This window comes from Macaca nemestrina, chromosome 16 (assembly GCF_043159975.1).
Source record: "Macaca nemestrina isolate mMacNem1 chromosome 16, mMacNem.hap1, whole genome shotgun sequence".
Taxonomy (NCBI): Eukaryota; Metazoa; Chordata; class Mammalia; order Primates; family Cercopithecidae; genus Macaca; species Macaca nemestrina.
The window spans coordinates 95,931,319-95,956,685 of NC_092140.1; the positions used below are offsets into that span (position 1 = coordinate 95,931,319).

Here is a 25,367-nt window from a genome sequence, read left to right on the forward strand (position 1 = left end):
GTTGGAGGCTCCTCAAAGGCAGGGTGTGGGTCCCCTTTATAGTTGTATCTCCAGGCCCAAGTGCAGCTTTTTGTCATTGGAGGTGTTCAATGAAGTTTGCTGCACAACTTAATGAAAGAGTAAACAAATTAAATTTCTGGTTCTCCGAGCTTTTCTTTTTATTTTTTTTGAGACGGAGTCTTGCTCTGTCACCCAGGCTAGAGTGCAGTGGCATGATCTCGGCTCACTGCAACCTCCGCCTCCCCAGTTCAAGTGATTCTCCTGCCTCAGCCTCACAAATAGCTGGGACTACAAGTGCCTGCCACCGCACCCAGCTAATCATTGTATTTTTAGTAGAGACGGGGTTTCACCATCTTGGCCAGGCTAGTCTTGAACTGCTGACCTCGTGATCCACCCGCCTCAGACTCCCAAAGTGCTGGGATTACAGGCATGAGCCACCGCGCCTAGCCTCTCCAAGCTTTTCATGGGAATAGAAGAGTATCTTAACACACAAGCAAGCATTTGTGTTTTCTTTTTTCTTCTTTTTTTTTTTTTCTTCTTTTGAGATGAGGTCTTGCTCTGTCATCCAGGCTAGGATATAGTGGCATAATCACAGTTCACTGCAGCCTCAACCTCCCAGGCTCAAGTGATCTTCTCACCTCAGCCTCTCAAGCAGTTGGGACCACAGGCATGTGCCACCACAGCTGGCAAACTCTTTTTGTATTTTTTATAGAGATGAGGGTCTCACTATGTTGCCCAGGCTAGTCTTGAACTCCTACACTCAAGTGATCCATCCACCTTGGCTTCTCAAAGTGCTGGGATTACAGACATTTGTGTTTTATGAAGTCGTGTCTCGCAAACTTGATGGTCTAGTGGCTACTTTGGTGAGTCCAAAAAATCAACCAAACAAAAAAACAGAAAACAAAAAACCCTTTTAAACTTTTCTATCCTTTTCTAATAGTCACTGCATAGCATCTTCCCACGTGTAAAGGTGTATCCTTTGAACTTTAGCAGGTGACGTGGGCATGAGTCTCTGTACCTCATGAATTCCTCAGAATTCTATGTCATTCTGAAATGTTGACCTATTTCTCTTGCTTACTGCTGAGGCCAGTAAACTAGCTGTCTTAGCGTCTCACCTCTTGTGGAATATCTCTGGCAAAGCCCATTTCCAAGTGTCTTGCATTAGTGGAGATGTGTGTTGTATGGTGTCCTCATCAAGAAAAAACACATGTTTGCTTGCTGAAATTTTAGACAATTTCCTTCTAACAAAAGCCCTTGCCTGCCTATCTTTAGAATCCCAGCCTGGGGTGGGCACAGTGGCTCACATCTGTAATCCTAGTGCTTTGGGAGGCTGAGGCAGGATGATCACTTGAGGCCGGAAGTTCGAGACCAGCCTGGACAATATAGTGAGACCCTGTCTCTACAAAAAATGTTTAAAATAAATTAGCCGGCATGGTGGCACGTGCCTGTAGTTCCAGCTGCTCTGGAGGCTGAGGCAGAAGGATCGTTTGAACCCAGGAGCTCAAGGTTACAGTGAGCTATGATCGTGCCACTGCACTGCACTCCAGCCTGTGCACCAGAGACCCTGTCTGTAAAGTAAGTAAATACATAATTAAAAAATTAGAATCCCAGCCTGACTTGTGACTAAATTCGTTCACTAAGTGGTGAGAGATGCTAACATTAAGTGCTGGTATATATGCTGCTTCATAGATGGCCCTTCTGACAACCATATGTTGTGAAACTGTTTGATGCATGTGGCCCACCAGTAGGAAAAGGCATTGTCGTCAGCACTGTCAAGAGATCAGGCAGAAGTGTAACATATGTATATTTTAAAGAAGGAGCAACAGTTGGGAATGGACAAAAGACACAGCCAGGGCACCCTCAGAAGCCTGTAATTATACTAGTAACCAAACCTTCCCATAGGAGAGCTCATTTTCAGAGAGGTGAAACTGAATCTGAAGACACGTTTCTGAGACATGAATACCGAGATTGCTTTACCTAGGCATCGGCAATAAAACATCTTATGTTGATCACATCTTTCCCAGAGACATCAGAAAAGAACATGACTCACCTCATTGGTGTAAAAAGGACACTCTGCTTCCCTTCCTAAAACCTTCCATGGTATTGTTCCGCTTTTGGTTCTGAATTATAGAAAGATGAATATTTTTGTCCCTGAGCCAGGAAGGCTGTGTGCCATGTGCCTTTTACACAGCAGCTACATTTCACAAAAGAGTGTTTTTTACCTGATTCTTCCTGTGGCATTTTAGAAATTTGCTCTGGACTTTCTAACATTCATTTCTTGTGTCCCCAAGGCACCATCACGAGTCAGTGGGAGGAAAAACATTAACTTCACTGAAGCCGGGAGAAAGGTCGAATGGCATGTCCAGAATCACACAGTGACTCAGAATACCTGCCTGGGCAGCTTCTTCATCTGTTAGAAGGTTCACTTTTCAAACAGCAAGAGATATTTATTCATTTTGGAAACCTCTTCTGCTGTGTTTCTAAATGGTCAGCCTCTAGATTAGGGGAGGAAATCACCCAGTTTTCCCTAGCTACCACAAGCCAACACAGTGAACATAAAAGCTTGTAGAAAGATTATTCCATCAGGATAAATCTATAGTTGGTTATCATCATGCTTGAGAAGCGTTTTTGGAAGTGAGCTCAAGCTTTGGAAATTGATTTCATAGAGCAGGTCTGTGTCCTCATGACCACCCCACCTGCACCCCAACAGTGTCCCTGCAAGACGAATGCCCTGGAGGAGCAAGACCAACACCATTGCCCACCTGACATTTAAAAATGTTCTCATATTTGGGTGAAAACAGACTTCAAATATCTGGGTTACCACTTTTTCAGTCTTTTCTTAGATGCTTGCATTGTAGAAAAATGTTAGGTAGAGAATTAAGGCAATTTAACAATCACTTGCCACACTCCAGAAGTTTAGGATATCACCTTTAGGCCAGTTCATGTTTTTAATCAACTCATGATAACTATTGGTTCCAAATGAAAAGTTTCCCTTTTTATTGTTTAGCTGTGGTTGAAATTTGCATTTTTCTCTGAATCAATAAAATCATCTTAGAAGTTGGTTGGCATCTTCTCAGATTTCCCTGCTCCTGTTGGGGCACAAAAATTCTCTTTGGTTCTACTTTACCCCTTGCATGTTAAGCAATCCTAGTTCCCTTACCTTACCTGATCCTTTCCCCTCTCCCTCCAGCTGATGGCTCCTCTCTGATCCTGCTGGGAGGTTCCTGACTACATTCTCCCGGGTAGTTCAGAAATTTACCCTCACCAGTAGCCCTCACTCTCCAAAACAAAAACCAGACAACTCTTTGTTTGGTACTTTATTAAAAATGCTAAAAATAAAAGAAAAGAAAAGAAAAAAAGAAGCACAAAATGACTCATACACATTCCCCCAGACTAACAGGAGGAGTGACTCACCTTCCCTCCTCAGCTTGTATCACTCATGTCTTATGGATTAGGACATGGAATCATGTGTAGGTTTCTCTGCCACTTTCTAGAGCCAGTTAAATTCTAAGATCCCCAGAAGTTTAGTAGTCATAAACGATTATTAAATACTTGGGCATCAAATATGGTAATGAAATGAAAATATGTCTTCCATGAAGACACCGGCTATGACAATGACCAGAGAAAAAAATCCCTGGAATTTTAACATGGTGATTTCTCATTGCTCACCAAGATGTGTGGGTTTCCCTTCACTGATGATACTCACACGAGCCACTCCTACTGCACATGACAAAAAGAACTCAAGAAGGCAAACTTTCTTTACAAGTTGAAGGTAAAAGAAGCTAGACTGATAATAGTTTCTATAGATTGATTTATCTTTTTGACAAGTTTAAAACATATACTTAAAATATAATTTAGAAAATGCTTCATCTGCTGACTCCAGAGCCTGAAGTGCAGGGTGGGGTGGGGGTGGACAGCTGCCTACTACACCAGCAGAGCAAGACTGCAGAGGTGCGGCTCTCCCTCCCACACCCTTCTCTTCAGACACCCAAGGGGTCCCATGCACCGCTGGAATCACACAACTAGTTTCTACAGATTTGAGATATGAGAAATTGTAGACACTGGCTTCAGTTATTCAAAAGCAAGAGCTTGGGTTTTTTGATCCTTTAATTAAAGTTCTTGTTCCAAAAAAATGTGTTCAAACACAACCTTTAACAGCTCAATTTCTAAAAATTATTTCATAAAAGGAGGAGAGTGAACAATCCTCTATGTATATGTTCTACAGAACAAATCTTATCACCAATTACTAAAGCAGGGAAGTGCAGCTTGTCAAAAAGGCCTTACTGGAGAGGCGGTGGGGGATGGGGGATGGAGAATATGAAAATGTCATTAAGGATGAGAGCCTAGACACGATAAAAGATGCAGCACTTCAGAGCAGCCCAGCCAAAATGAGAGGTGGCAAAGCTACTTTTTTGTCTGTGAAATTTGCATTTGTTTCATTTCCTTTACCAGTGCCATCTGAGTCCCTCCAAGCCACCTCACTTTCTGTTGTCTCCATTTCAGCCTAAAGACACCCCAATTATGGTGTGCCTTCCAGGTATTTCAGTCAGTTTTTTTGGGATGGGGTGGGGGGACAGAGTTTTGCTCTTGTTGCCCAGGCTGGAGTGCAATGGCGCAATCTGGGCTCACTGCAGCCTCTGCCTCCAGGGTTCAAATGATTCTCCTGCCTCAGCCTCCTGAGTAGCTGGGATTACAGGAGCCTGCCACCACACCCGACTAATTTTATTTATTTATTTATTTATTTTATTTTTAGTAGAGATGGGGTTTCACCACGTTGGCCAGGCTGGTCTCAAACTCCTGACCTCAGGTGATCCACCCACCTCAGCTTCCCAAAGTGATGGGATTACAGGTGTGAGCCACGGAACCTGGCTCGCAGGTATTTCAATCTAAATGTCAGTTCAACAGGAAACATCAATTAAAACAAAAATGGATCCCACGACCAATACGAATTCCTGTGGCCACTCTCATCCCATTTCCTATCTACATCCACCAAAAAAAAAAAAAAAAAAAAAAAGCAAGGAATAGAGCATACAATCTCTTTTCTTTTATGTTCTCTAAGTAAACCCTGGGTTCTGGTAGGACCCTGTGTCAACATCCTGCTGTCTGAACTCTTATCCTGTTAGGGTAGCCAGATTTTATGCTTTTAAAACACCAACTAGTCCAATGTATAGTTCCGTCTATTAATGGCCACTTTTTTTTTTTTTTTAGAACATCTTAAATTTTTAATCCTTTCTTTACAGGTTACCTAGACCACTTTTAATTAAGAAAACTGTAGAAAGTCAGTAACTGCTGCAAGCGAACGCCAGGCGGTGGCACGTCGATTTCCACAGAGTCCTTCTTTGCGAGGTGTCTGAATGTACTACAGGGGGTCGGTCTCTGCTCACACTTGCTGGAATCAATCGTGGCAGATTTTAGTCCACAGGTCGCTTTTCCCCATATTTCTTTGTAAACTCTTCAGCATTCTTACAGAATTTTTTACGGTCTTTAGAGTATTCTTCAGCTAGGTCAGCCCGAAGCGGGTGCTCGGGCTGTGGGTCATTCACCAGTGCTATGAGGGACTGGATTACTTGGTCGGTTTTGGTTGCTGGCTTCCAGTTTTCAGCACTAATTACTGGCAGACAGACCTGCCCCTTTTCGTCGATGTTCGGGTGATAGATCTTTGTTTTAAATGTAATCCTCGGTGGTTTGAATGGGTACTCTGCTGGAAAGTTGATTTCGATTCTGAAGGCCCCCTTATTATACGGAGGGTTGTCAGGAACAATAAGCCCTTGCCAAGTCAATAAATTAGCTTCATCAACCTGGATGTTACGGAAGTTTTCCATTCCACATTTGCGGATTTCTTCAAGCTCCTTCATCAGCCTCCTGCTGGCCGCCATCTTGGATTTGGTGCTGCTCCTTTCCCAGAATGCATCGTGGTAACGGCCACTTTCAATGGTTGCATATGTATACACAAATAACGTTCTGATGTGGCAGTTTGAACTTACGCTGAGCAAAGCAACTTGCCCACTGGTTGATTAGAGTGATCATCCACAATCCTACACATTATAATTCTTTTTTTTTTTTTTTCTAGAGCCAGAGTCTCGCTCTGTTGCCGGGGCTGGATTGCAGTGGCGCCATCTCGGCTCACTGCAACCTCCGCCTCCTGGGTTCAAGCCATTCTCTTGCCTGGGCCTCCCAAGTGGCTGGGATTACAGGCACGTGCCACCATGCCCAGCTAACTTTTTTTTGTATTTTTAGCAGAGGCGAGGTTTCACCATGTTGGCCTTGCTAGTCTCGAACTCCTGACCTCAAGTGATCCGCCTGCGTTGGTCTCCCAAAGTGCTCAGATTACGGACGTGAGCCACCGTACCCGGCCTTACACATTATAATTCTACCTGCATATTCACCTGCTGCCTGACTGAAGACTGATATTATATCCAGATCAGATTGCTCATCTTGCATTTCACAGCACAAAGTGAGATCCTTGGTGTTTGAATTTTTTATTCTGAGGAATTTCTATTAATCCAGTTCATGTTCTCAACAGGAAGTAATTCAGACATGGGAAATGATAAAATGTATCAACTGAGAGCCAAAGAAGATAATGAATAGAGGTCAAATATACAAATATACTCATGCAAAGGGATAGAAATAATATATTTTGGGGCATTTTCACAAAAAGTTATCACTTTAGAGTACGAATGTAAATTATACTTGTTTACCTGAATTTTCAGATATAACTCACTTTGTAGAATATTTAATATCTTGAAACCTGTCATTTTAATTATAAAATTGGACTTGAATTTCTGTAGAACAAGTATTATACCCAGAACGACACGAAAACTTCAGTAAGAAGGCAGCAAAACTTATTTAAAAATCACATATTTAAAGGTAAGATTATCTTTTACAATAAATTATGAATGGCATTGCTCAAAATAAGTTACGGAATATGAATGCAAAGTAGTCAGAGTTATTTTTATATTTGCCATAAGAGCTAAGGAGCTTAAAAAGAAAAGTAGTATTAGAACAACAAAAAATGGGACAGCAGTCACTTGGCTTCAATAAGCCTTCTCTGCAATATTCTGTAAGAAAAGAATATACAAGTTGCATTTTTAAAAGTTACCTTGTTGTGGAAGCTTCTGAATTTTGGAAAGGAATGGTTGATTTTGATCAAAGCCTGGAAGAAATACAGACATTTTGAATCAAAATGTAACAGTATATGCAGAGAGCTCTCTAGCTACAGATAATAAAATCACCACCTAAGCACAGGCTGTGTAGACCAGGACTAGGAAAGAAGTCCATCTGGCAGGAAAATAAGTTAGAATTCAGAGAGCAAATAAGATTGCAGCAGATGTCAGGGTACAGAAAATGATTGAATAAGTAAGAATTCAAAATAGTATGTTTATATGACCTGTCTTCCCCAACTAAAAGCTCCATATGGGCAGGGATTGTAATTTTGTCCATTGCTGTATCCCCAGCTTCTGCGCCAGTGTCTGGCTTATAGAAGATGCTCCATACATTCCCCCTCCCGACCCCTCACTTTTGTGTAAGCCCTGACTCGCATCCATACTTTTTTTTTTTTTTTTTTTTTTTTTGAGGAGTTTCACTCTTGTCTCCCAAGCTAGAGTTCAATGGCGTGATCTCAGCTCACTGCAACCTCCGCCTCCCAGGTTCAAATGATTCTCCTGCCTCAGCCTCCCGAGTAGCTGGGATTACAGGCGCCCACCACCACGCCTGGCTAATTTTTGTATTTTTAGTAGATATGGGGTTTCACCATGTTGGCCACGCTGTTCTCAAACTCCTGACCTCAGGTGACCCACCAGCCTTGGCTTCCCAAAGTGCTGGGATTACAGGCGTGAGCCACTGTGCCTGGCCCTTTCCTTTCCTTTCCTTTCCTTTCCTTTCCTTTCCTTTCCTTTCTTTTCTTTCTTTCCTTCTTTCCTTCCTTCCTTCCTTCCCTTTCCTTTTTTTTTTTTTTTTTTGGACAGAGTTTTGTTCTTATCACCCAGGCTGGAGTGCAATGGCGCAATCTTGGCTCGCTGCAACATCCGCCTCCCAGGTTCAAGTGATTCTCCTGCTTTGGTCTCTGGAGTAGCTGGGATTCCAGGCAAGCCCGGCTAATTTTTGTTATTTTTAGCAGAGACGGGTTTCACCATGTTGGCCAGGCTGGTCTCAAACTCCTGACCTCAGGTGATCTGCCTGCCTTGGCCTCCCAAAGTGCTGGGATTACAGGCGTGAAAACCCTGCCCGGCCCATAAATATTTGATAAGTGAATAAACATAAGCTGAAGTTTCAGAAGACAGATTTGTCCAAGGAAATTAAGTCCCACAAGTATGTGAGGAACACCTAACCAGTACTATGTTAAGTGTCTGCATGTAATGCAAAAGTAACTGTTATCCAAGACTCAGTAATATGGCATGAGAATGCATGGCGCTGGGTGGGGAGGAGTGACTGTCTTTGGGAAGAAGGCATTAGAGATGGTATTGAATGGTGAGTGGTAGGAACGGGAGGGACTGGAGCCCAATGCCAGGCCCTGGGCTTTGTATTCCATTCCCAATCTCCCTGAGAACAGGAACTACTTCAAGTGCCTGCCTCACTATGTTTCTAGTAGGTGCTCAATAAATATGCATGAACTGGTAAGTAGACAATTGGGAGCCAAGCAGTGCATCCAATGGAGCTGCAGGATCAGCATGCTGGCCAGGACCAGCCAGGGAATCAGCCAGGGCCTATTTCTTTGTTCTCTGACTCATCTAATTGAACAACTGTGGCCAATCCAGGATGGGCATTGTCAGAGTGTGGTCTGAGAACTCCTCCCCCAGGATTAAACGTTAAAATGTTAACCCTCAGGCCCCATTGAGACTTCTTGAATCAAAATCCTGAGGGAGAGAACAGACACTGTAATGTAAAGCAGGTATCCAAGAATTGGGCACTGTGGCTCATGCCTGTAATCCTAGCCCTTTGGGAGGCTGAGGTAGGAGGATTGCTTGAGGCCAGGAGTTCAAGACCAGCCTGGGCAACATAGTGAGACCTGGTATCTACAAATAAAAAATTAAAAATTAGGTGGGCATGGTAGCATACACCTGTAATCCTAGCTACTTGGGAGGCGGGACTGGGAAGGAAGATCACTGAGCCCAGGAGGTTGACGCTGCAGTGAGCTATGATTGACTGCACTCCAGAAACTGAAATCCCAAGAGCAAGAGAAACAACTATTTTGGGTGGTCACTGTGGGCCAGGTACTGTTCAAGATGCTTTCACATATAGTAATTTTATTTATTTATTTAATTTTAAATTTGCTGCAAACTCTTGAGCAGACTTACATATAGTAATTTAATATGCAATACTCCACAGAGATAGTTTGATTATAACTATCTGTGTTTGAGGAAACAAGCTCAGAGATAGTATATAACTTGCTTTACACTGAATGGCAAGTAACTATTGGGGATCCAAATTCCTGAGCTTAATTTCAGAGACCACACACTCTCCTACATCTCACGGCACCTTAGGGGAATGAAGAATCCAGGAAACCAGGACATCATGTTGTGCCTGCCTTCAGGAAATGTACATTCAGCCTCTGTTTGGTTGAATCTGCCCAAATGAATCTCCAGAAATCGAGATTTGAGGTTTTAACATTACATAATTCTAGATCCTAGAGTGTCAAAGTCATCTATGACTTTAATAATCCTAGTAAGACGTCCAAGCACTGGGTGCAGTGGTTTGTCTGAACCAGGACTAATTTTTAGAAAATTCACATGTGCAGAGTGGACAAGTGCCTTAACAGAGTGAAGGCAGAGGTGGGGGAAGACAGCTGGAGAGGTGCAGACTGTCACCCTCACACCTAACACCGCTGTTGGCTCCCACCAACAGTCCCACCCAGGGTGGCCGGGTCTTCTCATGTTTCAGAGAAGCCTAAAGTCCAGTTTTCCATGTGAACCATAACAATTTCAAAATATCCATAACTAATTCAAAAGTTTAAACTACATCCTGCAGGCCAAACAAACAGGTCTGGAAGACAAGTTCAGGCCCATGGAGCTCCAGCATGCACCCTCTAGTTGGGAACATACAAATCCCAGCTCGTTAAGCTACATAAAGTAACTGGGACATGGTTTAGTGAAAACAGTTTCCATCAGAACCTGTCTGTGCATCTGCTTGCATGAAGGTATATCCCTACCACTATTTCTGGTTTAATTTAGGAAAACATGCATTGCATCATCTTTTGATTTTATGCAAGTGTATCAGATGTGGCCTGAAGGCCAAATTTTTGTAAATTGGGATTGCGTCTTTTTATTGCCCACCTTCCCACCGTAAGGATGCCTAATTCTGGTTTTTGAGTGATCTTTAATGAGCACTGGCCAATTTTAAATGTATGATTCCCTGGCCTTTCAGTTTATTTTATTTTTTTGAGACAAGGTCTGGCTGGAGTGCAGTGGTGCTATCTTGGCTCACTGCAACCTCCACTTCCCAGGCTCAAGCCATCCTCCCGTCTCAGCCTCCCTAATAGCTGGGACTACAGGTGTGCACCACCATGCCCGGCTAATATTGTAATTTTTTAGAGACGGAGTTTCGCTATGTTGCCCAGGCTGCTCTTGAACTCCTGGATCCAAATGATCCCCCTGCCTCAGCCTCCCAAAGTGCTGGGATTATAGGCGTTGAGCCACCACACCCAGCCCTAGTTTATTTTAAAGGAAACTAGAGTAAACTCTCTGGGGGAAGAAACTCCAGTTTAATAACACTCTGTATTGTATCTCCTTTATTGTAATTGTATTTGGAGATTTTCCACATGGAACTTCTCTGTACTGAAGCCTTAAACCTGCTGTGTTTCAGAGCAGAAGTTATCCATGTCTGTCTATCTCTCTCTGACACACATGCACAAAAACTAGATATGTGATTTACTATATATGACACGATAAACATTCTAAAACAGTAAGTTTAGAACAACAAATTTTTTGTCATTGCTATTATTTAATGATTTTATCATGTTACTTTATGTAGAATGGCTATGAATAATTAATTAGGTTTTGTTGTTTTTAATATCTCCACAGTCTAAATAATAAACCATTTTCCCAATATTGGCATTGCTTTAGAAGAGATTTTCTTTTTTTTTTTTTTTTTTTTTTTTTGAGACGGAGTCTCGCTCTGTCGCCCAGGCTGGAGTGCAGTGGCCGGATCTCAGCTCACTGCAAGCTCCGCCTCCCGGGTTTACGCCATTCTCCTGCCTCAGCCTCCCGAGTAGCTGGGACTACAGGCGCCCGCCACCTCGCCTGGCTAGTTTTTTGTATTTTTAGTAGAGACGGGGTTTCACCATGTTAGCCAGGATGATCTCGATCTCCTGACCTTGTGATCCGCCCGTCTCGGCCTCCCAAAGTGCTGGGATTACAGGCTTGAGCCACCGCGCCCGGCCTAGAAGAGATTTTCTTATCTACTTTATGGCAGAGTTAAAAAGGTGCCTCTCCCTGTGTCCTAAGTTTTGCAACGTGTGTGCATTTATTACGTGTCATCAAGCGAGGCAGTGCTAAACTAGCAAAGCAGAAATCATCACCAGAGCAAATTAACGCAGTGTCACCCGCTGACCGATGTTAAACGCGGCAGAGACGCACAAGCATCCGTGTGAATGGATTAAAAAGGCACTTACAGGGATGGCCCGCAAAGATCCTAGTTTCAAGACACAACAAAAAGCCTCCAGGAAGTGAAGCCGGCAGGTTCTAATCTCACTTATTTTCATGGCTATGTTTTTTTAATTGTAGTTTTCCACTGTGAAACCAAAGAGCATCAAAGGAGAACAGCCTTTCCCCTCTCCCGAAAGCCTCACGGAGCTGAGTTCCCAGAGCTGCGCGGCCGCGGGTCACGGGGAAGCTGCCCCGCGCGCGGAGCTCCCCGAGCGCCCAGCCCTGCCTGCGCCGCCGCCGCCACCACCGCAGCCACCGCAGCCACCGCCGCCGCCGCGGCCAGGGAGCTGGGCTGAGCCGAGCCGGCCAGGGCTGGCCGGGGCGGGCCGGGGCGGGGATGGGCGGGCCTGGGCGGGGCGAGCGTCCGTGGTTATTTATTTATTTAGCGGCTGCAGGAAAGCTCCTTGGCGCTCGCGAAACCCGGAGACGCCTTCCAGGTACCCCGGCGCTCCCGCCCGTCCAACAGTTCCCGAGCTTGGGAGAAACTAAGGAACTTGCTTCGCTCGCCCGCCCGCCGCTCCCGGGGCCGCGTGCCCACCCGCGGCGCTCGCCCTCCCTGCTCTTCCCCACTTTCTGCCCCCACCTCCGCCCGCCCCACCTTCCCCCCTTCCCCCGCTTTCCCCTCTCCCACCTCCTCCTTCCCGCCCCCACCTCCACTTTCTCTCCCCTCCCACATCCCCCGTCTGCCTCTTCCCCCTCCTTCCCGCCCCACCTCTCCCTGCTCCTCTCCCTCCTCCTCCCCTCCGCTCCTCTACTTTCCACCTCCTCCGCCCTCCCCCACCTGCCCCCCGTTCCCCTCACCACCCCTCTTTCCCCACTCCGCTCCCCCGGCGGCGGGCGGCTCCCTGGCTCCGGCGTGTACAGATTTGGGCAGAATGTGGTTCCAAGGCTCTCGGTCAAGAATTCAGAGGAGGAAAGTTTGCTGGCGGCGCCGCGGCTCACACCACTCCCCGCCCCGGGGACTGTCCTCCAGGCCGGGCCGCGCCGCCGGTGCTTCCCTTCCCGGAGCCTTCGCTCTTCCCCGGGAAGGCCCGGCCTTACATAAGGGCCCGTGCGCCCGCCCCAGCCCCGGGGGCAGCGCGCTGTGCTCTGCTCAGTTTAACAAATATTCTGCTCCTGAAACTTAGTACCGATAAAAAGGGCAGCGGTCCGTTTTATTTTAGACAGAAAAATGAGGGCGCAAAAGGGGACTGAGAGGGAGAGAGGCCAGAGAACAAGACAGCAGGTTCGTGTTGGTGGCAGGTGGATGGATAGAAGGTTCCTTGAGAGCGGAATTTCCTATTTGGATGCCTGTGCAGAGGGAGGTGGCTGTAAAGATCGGGTAGCCTTGATAACGCCAAGGTGGCCTGGACAACAGAAGCCCGGGGAAGGAAACGGGGCGGGACTTCTGCCTCCAGAAAGGATGATCGCTATCCGCGTCCATAGTGGGACACGCGCCTGAGCGAGGGCGCGTGTAGCGGAGAATGGGGTATGGGTCATGTGCAGGGAGCATAATGCCTGCGTCTCCAGCGGCAGGCCTGGCCTACAGCAGGCACACCATAAACAGCTAACACGTGGGCACTGAGCTTAAACTTTGCCAGCTTGGTTGCATTTAATCCTTAAAACAATTGAGCCCTCCTTACTCCCATTTTACACACGGGGAGACTGAGACCTGGATGGGCTAAGTGACTTGGCCATGACCACACAGCTCTTTGCAGCCGATGAGGACTCAAACCTCAGACTCCAAAACTCATGCTATGGGACAACTTCGTATTTGGGAGGCGTAATACAAAAGGGTTCAGCTTTGGGGCAGAGTGAAGGGACACCGTGTTTGGAGGATAGGCAGGTAGGCTTGCCGCAGGTGGATATGTATTTCCCTGCAGTTCTCTCACGCTCACATTTCACCATGGACACAGCGGATCTTTACCCCTCAGGACGTTCCTGAGGCGGGTTCATTAGCCCGAGTTTCTGAAATCCTCTACTTCCTCCACAGTGGGTACTTGAAGAGCTGTCCTCTCTGGTTAACCCAAGTCTCTTTGTGGCTCTTCAGGGAAATTCCCTGTGCCCAAACAAGACTGGTATCCATGTGCAGAGTTACTGGACTCCCCAACGGGATTAAAAACAATTCCCCAAATTCCCGTTCTTCTGGGAATTCGTGGGATTCCTGGCCCACACAACATTTTATAAGGGGCCTAACCTGGAGCCTAAGGATGTGGGTATCCAGGAGTAATGATGATGGGACATTCTTAGTCTAGCGTGAATGTATGTCCCTTTGCTGCTGCTCCCCAGCAACTATGAAACACACCTGATACTGTTAGGCCCCTCCGATAGTTTCTTTTTAAACGGTTTCGAGATCCCACTAAGGATTTTTTTTTTTTTGCTTCAGTTGCTATTTTTACTACCACTTAACATCTACACACTCATAGGAACCCAGAAGACACCCTAATCCTCCCCAAAAGTGAGAAAGATTTGACATCCCAGCCTGCTAAGGAAGTCAGTGGGAAGCCTGGTTCTCAAATCAAATGTCTACACGTGTTCCCATAGAGCACAGAGAAATCGGCGTTCGCCGTGTGGTGGGATAATACCTTAGGGTGCTATCTGATAGTTCATTTATTTCTAAACTAGTGTAGCCGCCATATTGATAATTAAATATCCCGTAGGAGCTCTGGGAGGGTCTCCTTGTGTTATCCCTTCTCCATTTTTTTAAGGGTAAAAACTGAAGCCGCCAAAAGGCTTACTATACCACACAACACCCAAGCCTTGTTTTGGGGCATGGGGACAGTGGATCTATGGCTCCTCAGGATGCCAACCAAGCGAAGAAGGAAGCCAGCTCTACTCAACAGCTCCTACAAAGGAAGGACCACAGGGGAGGGGCTTCAGTGGTTCCAGGCAACTGCTTCATTCACAACAGAATGACCATTTTCTCCAGCATGGCCAACTATCCCTAATCTTTTTGTCACAACAGCCTAGAAGGCAGAAGCTAGAGCCAAGGCTGCTGCTAAGGAATTCCTACTCTTACTGGGGCCTAATGTCAGCCTTTCCTTATATTGTAGAGGGGGCCCTGGAGGATAGTTAGAGACTCTCTTCCTGCTGGGCTCTGAAGAGGAGCAGGAGGATCTGGTGAGCAAAGTGAAGCAAAGCTTAATGCAGTGCCTGCAGCTGACAGCCCAGTTCCCTACTGCACGCAGTTGGCTCAGGGCTGTCCCCCACCTTGGAGCTTCTTGCCACTCACGGGCTACCCTGCACACACTACTTACTGCCCAGGCCTGTCTGCCGCCACAGTACCCTGTGCCAGAGACCTTTCCTGGCCTCTGCTGGATCCCAGGCCTAGTATCATTCCTGGGGACCCCAGAGGCAAGTCCAGGCTATTACGTTCTGGGAAAACAATGGACAGTGTACATGTTTGCCTTTTGACGTAGATAAATGATACCTGGATCCCAAGTCTGGCTCTGGGGCAGGGGAGCTTCAGGCCTGGCTACGGCAGAACACTGAAGGAGGTACTCTGGGTTTTCACCACCTCTTAAATCATCTCAGAGAGAGAGAGAGAGCCACTTACTTTCACATGCACAAGCTGCCGCTGGCTCTGTCACAAGAAGATGAACTACAAGTAATAAAATCAAGATGAAGTTCTGTGTAAATCTTTCCAGCTTACAAAAATTGTAGAAAGTTGAAGATGAAAGGGATATTAAAGAGCATCTCATTCTACCTCCTCATTTTGCAGCTGTAAGAACCGAGACCCAGGGAGGGGGACTGGGGAAGCCACCATCACACAGCTGCTCCGTGGCAGGGGTTGTGCTGACTTTCTGTGGCTGTTGCCATTACACCCAGCATCTTTTGACTTTTGAAAACAGTGAAGGAGAAATCAGTTCTCCCAGCATCTTCACCTCCCACAACGTTTATTGTTTCCAGCTGTTAAAAATTGGCCCTTTAAAAATGAGTCGCCCTGCCAGTCACAGAGGGTCACCGCGGTGGGCAGTGCTGATTTAGAGGGCGGCAGAACAGGGAGGTGATCGGAGGCATAATTGCCAGTCTGCTCCCTGGCACCTGGGGATTTCTGTCATTCAAGTCCCTGGGTGTGTGCCCTCAGCAAATACTAACCCACAGAGTCAATTGCTAACTGCAGTCATCTGTGCATTTGCCCTCTGGGGATGGAAAGTCAGAAGAAATGCCATTTCCTAGTCTAGTTGGCCTTGGATGAGAATATGTTTTTGCCTAATGGAAGCCTTCGGAAAGTGAATAATGTGTATTTAGGACCTACAGTGCTCCCCAGGATGCTGTAAGGGACCTGGTTATAAAGAAAAAAACCTCACAGATAACCATCTTGGCTTTGTCTTTGTCTGAGTTAAGTCCTTTTGGTTGGAAGTAATCAACTTGAGCTGACTTAAGCATTAAGGGACATACAAGAGTACAGCGGTATCTCATGAAGTGCAAGGGCAGATGGCCTCAAGGTAGCCCGAGAAGCTGCTAGGAACCTAGGCAGTCCACCTTCTCCAGCTTTCTTCTCTGCTTCATGTCTCTGCAATCTACTTTCTTCTCTGTGAGTAGCTGGGCGGAGGATAATCCCTCAACAACTATCACATCTACATCTTCTCTCCTCAAGAGATTAGCCAAAGATGAGTGGCTGTCCTCAGTCCAATACCAGATTCCTGGGAAAGGGAATTTGGTTGTCCAGCCTGGGTCAGGTGCACAGCTTGATCCAAGCAGGTGTGCCCGGGAGAGGATTCCCTGAGACAGGTACATCTGGGGACACTCATCCTCATGAATGACCGAAGGACAGTTCTCCAGGAAAGAAGAGAGAAGAGCGGAGGTCAGACATTTCAAATGTGTATTATAGGCAACACATTAGTTACTGATATAGAAAAATGGCAATGTCTAAGTAGGGGGCTTGAGAAACAGTTCAAACACTGTAGAGATTTTGATTATTTGCCTAACTTCCGGGATGATAAATTGTCTATTATGGAGCTGTATCTTTGTTTTGTTTTGAGACAGAGTCTTGCTCTATGGGCAAGGCTGGAGTGCCGTGGCGTGATCTCAGCTCACCACAACCTCCGCCTCCCAGGTTCAAGCAATTCTCCTGCCTCAGCTTCCTGAGTAGCTGAGATTACAGGCGCCCACCACCACTGCCGGCTAATTTTTGTATTTTTAGTAGAGATGGGGTTTCACCATGTTGGCCACGCTAGTCTGGAACTCCTGACCTCAAGTGATCCGCCCTTCTCAGCCTCCCAAAGTGCCAGAATTATAGGCGTGAGCCACCATGCCCTGCCAGAGCTGAGCTGAATCTTTTTTGTGTGTGTGGAGAGGGATGGAGTTTCGCTTTTTCGCCCAGGCTGGAATGCAGTGGCACAATCTTGGCTCACTGCAACCTCCGCCTCCCAGGTCCAAGCGATTCTCGTGCCTCAGCCTCCCCAGTAGCTGGGATTACAGGCATGTGCCACCACGCCCGGGGAATTTGTGTATTTTTAGTAGAGACAAAGTTTCACCATGTTGGCCAGGACCTCAAGCGATCCACCCACCTCAGCTTCCCAAAGTGCTGGGATTACAGGCATGAGCCACCGTGCCCAGCCAATCTTTTCATGTAGTAGATTTCTTGCAATGTAACCCCTATCCTCTGGGCTTTGTGTAAAAAGTGCATTCAGACAATCTGAGGAGTGTCTTAATTTTTTATGTGACTATCACATATATTTTCATCCTGTTGAGGTGTGTTTGCTAGGTGGATATTGAACTCAAAATCGAAGTATAATTTTAAACTTGTGTTGAAATATATGTGTATAAGCATATGTGCACAATTACCTATATTGTTAAACACCCAACCTGCTTTCCAAAGGATTTGAAGCAACGTCTAGTAAAAACACAGAAGTATGGCCAAGAGCTGTTAACACCAAAAAAAGTAGTACAGGGCAAGTCGCAAACAGATTGCAGTTGAGGAAAGCTGCAAAGGACTATAATGCCAGGCCTGAAGTGATTGCTAAATGTAGCTCTGAACTTTCTGACATTCAAAGCCAAAAATAGATGTATTTTATTATTTAAACAGTGTCTACTCTGAGGTCCTCAAAACGCTTTCAGGGGGTCCACAGATCAAAACCATTTTCATAATAACACCAAGACACTGTTTGCAACTTTCATTGTCATTCTCTTAGGAGTGTACAGTGGAGTTTTCCAGAAGGTACATGCCGTGTTCATCACCACAGATTAAATGCAGAAACAGACATGAGGATCTAGCTGTCTCCTACTAAGCCAGACGTTCAGGACATTTAAAAGTGTAAAACAGTGCCACTCTTCTCACTAACTTTTTTGTTTTGGAAAATATATCTTTCATAAAATATTAATTATGTTGATATATTATGGGTTTGTTGTTATTTTAAATGATAAATAATTTTCTGATTTAATTTCTATGACTGTAAATATTGATGGATATATCCTGTATAAGCAAAAAGTCTTTGGGGTTCTCAACTATTTTTAAGCGTGTAAAGGGGTCATTAGAGAACTGTTCCTCAAGAATATTAGTGTTATTTAAAGAGCTTCTGCACAGAAAAAGAAACTATCAACAGAGTAAACAAACTACAGAATGGGAGAAAATATTTGCAAACTGTGCATCTGACAGGGGGCTAATATCCAGACTCTATAAGGAACTTAAACAATTCAATGAGTAAAAAATAATTAACCCCATTAAAAAGTGGGCAAAAGACATGAACAGACACTTCTCAAAAGAAGACATACAAGCAGCCAACAAACACGAAAAAATGCTCAACATCACTAATCATCAGAGAAATGCAAATTAAAACCACAGGGAGATACCATCTCACTGTAGTCAGAATGGCTATTATTAAAAAGTAAAAAAAAAAAAAAGATGCTGTTGAGGCTGTAGAGAAAATGTAATGCTTATACATTGTTGATGAGAACATAAATTAGTCCAGCCACTGTGGAAAGCAGTTTGGAGATTCTTCAGAGAACTTAGAACTACCATTTGACCCAGCAGTCCCATTACTGGGCACATACCCAAAAGAAAACAAATCTTTCCACCAAAAAGACACATGTGCTCGTATGTTCACTGCAGCACTATTCACAATAGCAAAGCCATGGAATCAATCTAGGAGTTCATCAATGATGGATTGGATAAAGGAAATGTGGTACACATACATCATGAAATATTGCCCAGCCGTAAAAAAGAATGAAATCATGTCCGTTGCAGCAACATGGATGCAGCTGTAAGCTGTTAGCCCAAGTGAATTAATGCAGGAACAGAAAACCAAATCCTGCATTTTCTCACTTATAAGTGGGGGCTAAACATTGAGTACACATGGACATAAAGATGGAAACAACAGACACTGGAGACTACTAGAGGGAGGAGAAAGGGAGAGAGGAGAAAGGGAGGGAGGAGAAAAGGAGGGAGTCAAGGGCTGAAAAACTACCTATTAGGTACCATGCTCACAACCTCAGTGATGGGATTAACTGAATCCCAAACCTCAGTGTCACATAATATACTCATGTAACAAACCTGTGTATGTACCCTCTGAATCTAAAATAAAGGTTGAAATTATTTTTTAAAAAAAGAATATAACTATTATTTAATCATCTGTATCAGTCCATTCTCACAATGCTATATATTAATAAAACTACTTGAGACTGGGTAATTTTTAAGGAAAAGAGTTGACTCACAGTTCTGCATGGCTGGGGAGGCCTCAGGAAACTTACAATTATGGTGGAAGGGGAAGCTTGCAAGGCATGTCTTACATGGTAGCGGGGGAGAGAGAGAGAGAGAGAGCAAGTCAGGGGGTTGGCGGGAAAGTGCCACACTTTTAAACCATCAGATCTCGTGAGAACTCACTATCACACCATAAAGGAAACTGGACCCATTATCCAGTCACCTACCAGGTCCCTCCCCTGACACACAGGGATTGCAATTCGAGATGAGATTTGGATGGGGACAAGAGCCAAACCATATCATGCATCTGAGATGCTGATTTTGCCCCCCATCCCCCAATTTTTTCCAAAAGACATTGATCTACACTTGATCCCCTACAAAACTGAAAGTATTTTAGGAATAGATGAAGCAGCATTTTTATGCACATATATTCATTTATTCCTCATTCTATCTGCTCAAAACGTATTTATTCAGCACCTTTTGTTTGTTTGTTTTGTTTTTTGAGACGGAGTCTCGCTCAGTCGCCCACGCTGGAGTGCAGGGGCGCGATCTTGGCTCACTGCAACCTCCACCTCCTGGATTCAAGCAATTCTCTGTCTCAGCCTCCCAAGTAGCTGGGATTACAGGCTCCCACCACCAAGGCCGGCTAATTTTTTTTTGTATTTTTAGTAGAGACGGGGTTTCACCATCTTGGCCAGGCTAGTGTTGAACTCCTGACCTTGTAATCCACCAGCCTCGGCCTCCCAAAGTGCTGGGATTACAGGTGTGAGCCACCGCACCCGGCCTATTGATCACCTTTTATACATATGCCAGGTATAGTGCTTGACTCTGGGAATAGAGTGAAGGGCAAGGCACACATGAGCCTTGGCCTCATGAAGATTATGATCTGCTTGCAAAGGAACAACAGTATGACTTAAAAATAATATAGGGTCAATGTAAAATTAATCCAGATGGAAACTGCTTTTGTTTGTCTTCACATAAACTACCAGTTTTTTAAAAACCTGCTACCAGTTTTGCTGAGTCTGAAGGCTTAAGGTCAAGGAATTTCTAAGCAGGAGAACATCATGTGCCAGGTATTGAATTTACTGGTGATGTAAGTTACAGCAGCCCTATTCTCTTATTGTGTTTAAAGGTATGGTATGTTTTGAGAAAATTCAGCCTAGGTAAACAAAAATTCATGTGAGAAAGTATTACATTTGTATTAAAAAATTTTTTTCATTTTGAAAATATTAGACTTATGGAGGGGGTGATCAATAACTTTATTGATTGAATGATTGAGCGGTTCATTGTATATTTAAAACATGATTCAAGGCCGGGCGTGGTGGCTCATGCCTGTAATCCCAGCACTTTGGGAGGCTGAGGTGGGTGGGTCATAAGGTCCGGAGATTCACCGTCTCTACTAAAAAATACAAAAAATTAGCTAGGTGTGGTGGCGGGTGCCTGTAGTCCCAGCTACTCGGGAGACTGAGGCAGGAGAATGTTGTGAACCTGGGAGGCGAAGCTTGCAGTGAGCCGAGATCACGCCACTGCACTCCAGCCTGGGTGACAGAGCGAGACTCCATCTCAAAAAAAACAAACAAAAAAGAAACATGATTCAGATGATCCCAGTTGACTCAGTTTATCAGTTATATGTATAATACATTTAGAAAAACAAAACTGTACTGCACAGTTGCAGTAGAAAAGAAGGAAGCATGCTTCCAGGGTGGCTAGTGTCTGCTGCTAGGCAAGCCCCAGAATGGAAGGAAAAGTCTAGAGGCAGTAAAAGAGCAGCGCCAAAGAAAATATGAACTTCAAAGTTTAAGTGGAACTTAATTTCTTTGACAGCATCATTGAGCAGAAGGTCAAGGCAGTGCATATAAATTTCAGTAAGACATTATACAAAAATCTTTTATAGCGTTCTTGTTGATTAGCTAATGGAGAGATGTAGGGTAGATCATGGTATAATTAGATTGATTTGCAGCTAGCTGGTTGAACAATCATTTCCCAAAAGTCTTGGTAATGGATCCATTTCAACTTTGAGGGGGTTCTTTATAGGCTTACCACAGGGCTCTAGCTTAAGCCTCACTCAGTACAATATTGTTGTAAGTCATATGCTGGTGAAATCTGCTGTTGACACACAGATAAGAGGAATAGCTTATATATTAAGATGCTAGGACCAGAGTCCAAAAACATTTGAAAAGACTGGAACAATGTGTCAAGTTTAATAAGATAGAGTTTAATAGGATAGCAGTCCACATTCTGGCCCCTAAAAACTCTCTGAACAAGTTCATGATGTTTGGAACATGGCATATTTAAACGACATCAGAATGAGGCAAATATATAAACATATCTGAGTCAGGTCCAGTGGCTCATATATATAGTCCAAGCTACTTGGGAGGCTGAGGCAGCAGGCTTGTTTGAGTGCAGCCTGGGCAACATAGTGAGGCCTCACCTCTTAAAAAAATAAATAAATAAATAAAGGTATCTGTAAGGACTTTGCTATGAGTAGGCCACCACTTGATTTATAGGATGAGGTTTCCTGAAGCTTCTTGATGTCAGTAGGTCTTAGGCCAGGGGACAGGAGGGCGAGGTTGTGGAAGAAACCTGCATAGAAAGAATGGTTTAAGAATGCAATATGCGCCCATGCGGTGGCTCACACCTGTAATCCCAGCACTTTGGGAGGCCGAGGTGGTTGGATCACGAGGTCAGGAGATCAAGACCATCCTGGCTAATTTGGTGAAACCCGTCTCTACTAAAAATACAAAAAATTAGCCGGGCTTGGTGGCAGGCGCCTGTAGTCCCAGCTACTCGGGAGGCTGAGGCAGGAGAATCACTTGAACCTAGGAGGCAGAGGTTGCGATGAGCACCACCACACTCCAGCCTGAGTGACAGAGCAAGACTCCATCTCAAAAAAAAAAAAAAAAAAAAAAAAAGGTGCAATATGCAAAAGAAAACAGCAAACTCAATAAATGACTTTCTAAAATGCAATGGGAGGCCTCAGAATGTATTAACAGAAATATAATGTCCAGAATAAAGGAGGGGATGGTCCTACTTTACTCTCTGCCAGTTAGGCCCCACCTGGAATACTGGAGGCAATTCTGAGTGACTACCTTTTACAGAGACTTTGACTAGCTAAATATATACAGAGAACACAGCAATTAAGATGGAAAGGGTCTTGAAATCATGTCATGTCCCTGCTTTCAAAGTGTGACCCTGCTGGCTCCCTCTCAGAGCTCGCTTCCTACCTCTTTCCCCTCACTGTTTCCTCTCCACTGTCTCCATGATGGCCTTGCTGGTATTCCCCAGACATCAAACATTTATCATTGCAAGGCCTTTTTTTTTTCTCCCCAGATATTGACATGGCTCTTTCCCTCAGTTCAGGAGAGTTTTCCCGAAAGTCAGGTCTTTGTCCAAATGTTATGTCCTCAGTAGGACCTCTCTTACCTCCCAACCTAAAGCAACAGTCTCATTCCCAGTTTCTTTACCGTGCCTTTCCTTCTGTGTATGTATCACTACCTGACATTACATTATAAATGTACCTATTGAACTGTTTATTTTCTGTCTTCCTCAATAGAATATATGTTCCAGGAGGGCTGTGGCTTTGTTTTCCTCTTCCATCCTTCAGCCATCCTAGGTACACAATAAACAACTTTTTTTTTTTTTTTTTTTGAAATAGGGTCTCACTTTGTCACCCAGGCTGGAGTGCAGTGGTGCGATCTCACCTCTCTGCAGCCTCGACCTCCTGGGCTCAAGCGATTCTCCCACCTCAGCCCCGTAAGTAGCTGGGACTACAGGCATGTGCCACCACGCCCAGCCAATTTTTTGTATTTTTTGTAGAGACGGGGTTTCACTATGTTGCCCAAGCTAGTCTAGAACTCCTGAGCTCAAGCGATTTGCCTGCCTCGGTTTCCCAAAGTGCTAGGATTACAGATTACAGGCATAAGCCATGGTGCCCAGTCCTCAGTAAGGATTTATTTATTTATTTATTTATGTATTTAGAGACAGTGTCTTGCTCTGTCACCCAGGCTGGAGTGCAGTGGTGTGACCCTGGCTCACTGCAACCTCTGCCTCCCAGGTTCAAGTGATTCTCCTGCCTCAGCCTCCGAGTAACTGGGATTACAGGCGTGCACGAGTAGGTTCAGCTAATTTTTGTATTTTTCGTAGAGGCAGGGTTTCATCATGTTGGCCAGGCTGGTCTCGAACTCCTGACCTCAAGTGATCCACGTCCTCGGCCTCCCTGAGTGCTGAGATTACAGGCATGAGCCACCATGCCCAGCCACAATGAGCAATTTTTGATGAACTTAAGGAATAAAACGAGTCCATACTGCAAAGCTACAAAAGGAAAGCCTCTAAGAGATTCAAACACGTAGGGGAGCTACTTTGTGGAAGAGGTTTTTCCCACATGGCCAGGATAGAATGATGAGTGGGCGCTCAAGGAAAAAAGATTTGAGACTCTCTGGCTCTGTGGAAAAAAAAAAAAAAAAAAAAACATTTCTAAGAGTTGGAAAGGGTGGGTCCCTTGGGGTGTCCCTGCCACTGGTTGTACTTGCATGGATTTGAGAAAACCACTCGTCAGGGATACTGTTTGGTTTCTGAATTAGATAATACTTAACACTTTTTCCTATTCTAAAATTTTATGAGATTTTCACAGGTTAGGCCACCTCTTTCTTATTAAAAAGTAGTTTTAAAATTTGGTCTGCTGAAGTAATTTTCCTATGTGAACACACCTTCAATGTTTTAAATGTGACCATGGATTCAATTTATAGAAACTATGCTCGTTTTCTGAAGCATGGTTTGAACTATGTGAGATTTAGAGGAGGAAGATTTTGGTTTCATGAGAAGTATGTATCACTCTGAGGGCATCTTAAGAATGATCAGGATGTACCTAGTTTTTTTTTTTTTTTTTTTTTGAGACGGAGTCTCGCTCTGCCGCCCAGGCTGGAGTGCAGTGGCCGGATCTCAGCTCACTGCAAGCTCCGCCTCCCGGGTTCCCGCCATTCTCCTGCCTCAGCCTCCCGAATAGCTGGGACTACAGGCGCCCGCCACCTCGCCCGGCTAGTTTTTTGTATTTTTTTTAGTAGAGACGGGGTTTCACCGTGTTAGCCAGGATGGTCTCGATCTCCTGACCTCGTGATCCGCCCGCCTCGGCCTCCCAGAGTGCTGGGATTACAGGCTTGAGCCACCGCGCCCGGCCTACCTAGTTTTTTTTTAATCTACATAACCAGTGTGCTCACCACCCTTATAAATAGTCATAAATGTTGCTTTCTGGGTATCTTTCTAGATAAGACATTGTGTCTGTTCCAAGGAGAATGCTTTTAGCACTCAACAGCTGAGAAAGGAAATGAATTATCCCATTGTAACTACTAGGGCAACTTAGGTAGTCAGTCATACCTTGGTATGAACAGACAGACAAAAGAATAAACAAGATTCTGCTATGTTTTTTCAACGAGGAGGAAGTTTTTCCTCCCTCCCTCCCTCCCTCCCTTCCTTCCCTCCCTCCCTTCCTTCCCTCCCTCCCTTTCTTCCCTCCTTCCTTCCTTCCTCCCTCCCTTCCTTCCTTCTTTCTTTTTGTGAGTCGGAGTGTCACCCAGGTTGGAGTTCAGTGGCGCAATCTCAACTCACTGCAACCTCCGCTTCCCAGGTTCAAGCACTTCTCCTGCCTCAGCCTCCCGAGTAGCTGGGACTACAGGCACGCACCACCACACCTGGCTAGTTTTTTGTATTTTAGTAGAAACGGGGTTTCACCGTGTTGCCCAGGCTGGTCGGGAACTCCTGAGCTCAGGCAATCCACCCACCTGGGCCTGCTAAAGTGCTGGGATTACAGGCGTGAGTCACTGCGCCCGGCCCCCCCCCCCCCCCCCGCCCTTTTTTAAAAATTAAATAGCACTAAATGTTTAATACTAACGCAGATCTCGGAGGAAACTGAACAGGGGTCTGGTGTTTTTATAAAGCAAACAGACAAAATAAGTGTTTGTAGAGGACTCTGTGTTTTTGACTTACAGGAAAAGGGACAGAATATCAGTGCAGAAGGACTCCGGGCAGAGTCCAGCTCAGATCTCCAGCAGTGACTCACTCCCACAGTCCTCAAGCAGGCCAGGAGCTGTGATACCGCCCGAAATGTGTCGTGG

The 25,367-nt window shown here is 45.1% G+C and overlaps 1 protein-coding gene and 1 long non-coding RNA gene across 2 annotated transcripts; one reads left to right on the forward strand and one right to left on the reverse strand.

Moving 5' to 3' along the window:
• Positions 1-4,089: 4,089 nt before the first annotated feature.
• Positions 4,090-11,798, reverse strand: LOC105485961 (ubiquitin conjugating enzyme E2 L5). The gene is made up of 3 exons (XM_071081486.1): positions 11,606-11,798; positions 7,100-7,153; positions 4,090-6,561 (listed from the first exon to the last, which is right to left on the reverse strand). The coding sequence occupies exon 3, from the start codon at positions 5,874-5,876 to the stop codon at positions 5,412-5,414; it is 465 nt and encodes a 154-aa protein (XP_070937587.1). The 5' UTR covers positions 5,877-6,561; positions 7,100-7,153; positions 11,606-11,798; the 3' UTR covers positions 4,090-5,411.
• LOC139359140 (uncharacterized) lies at positions 11,064-25,367 on the forward strand. The gene is made up of 3 exons (XR_011614925.1): positions 11,064-11,672; positions 22,916-23,013; positions 25,242-25,367. It is a non-coding gene; the product is annotated as an uncharacterized lncRNA (long non-coding RNA).

Excerpts from the sequence above, each read along its gene's own strand:
- LOC105485961 (XM_071081486.1), bottom strand. The coding sequence starts at position 5,876 with ATGGCGGCCAGCAGGAGGCTGATGAAGGAGCTTGAAGAAATCCGCAAA.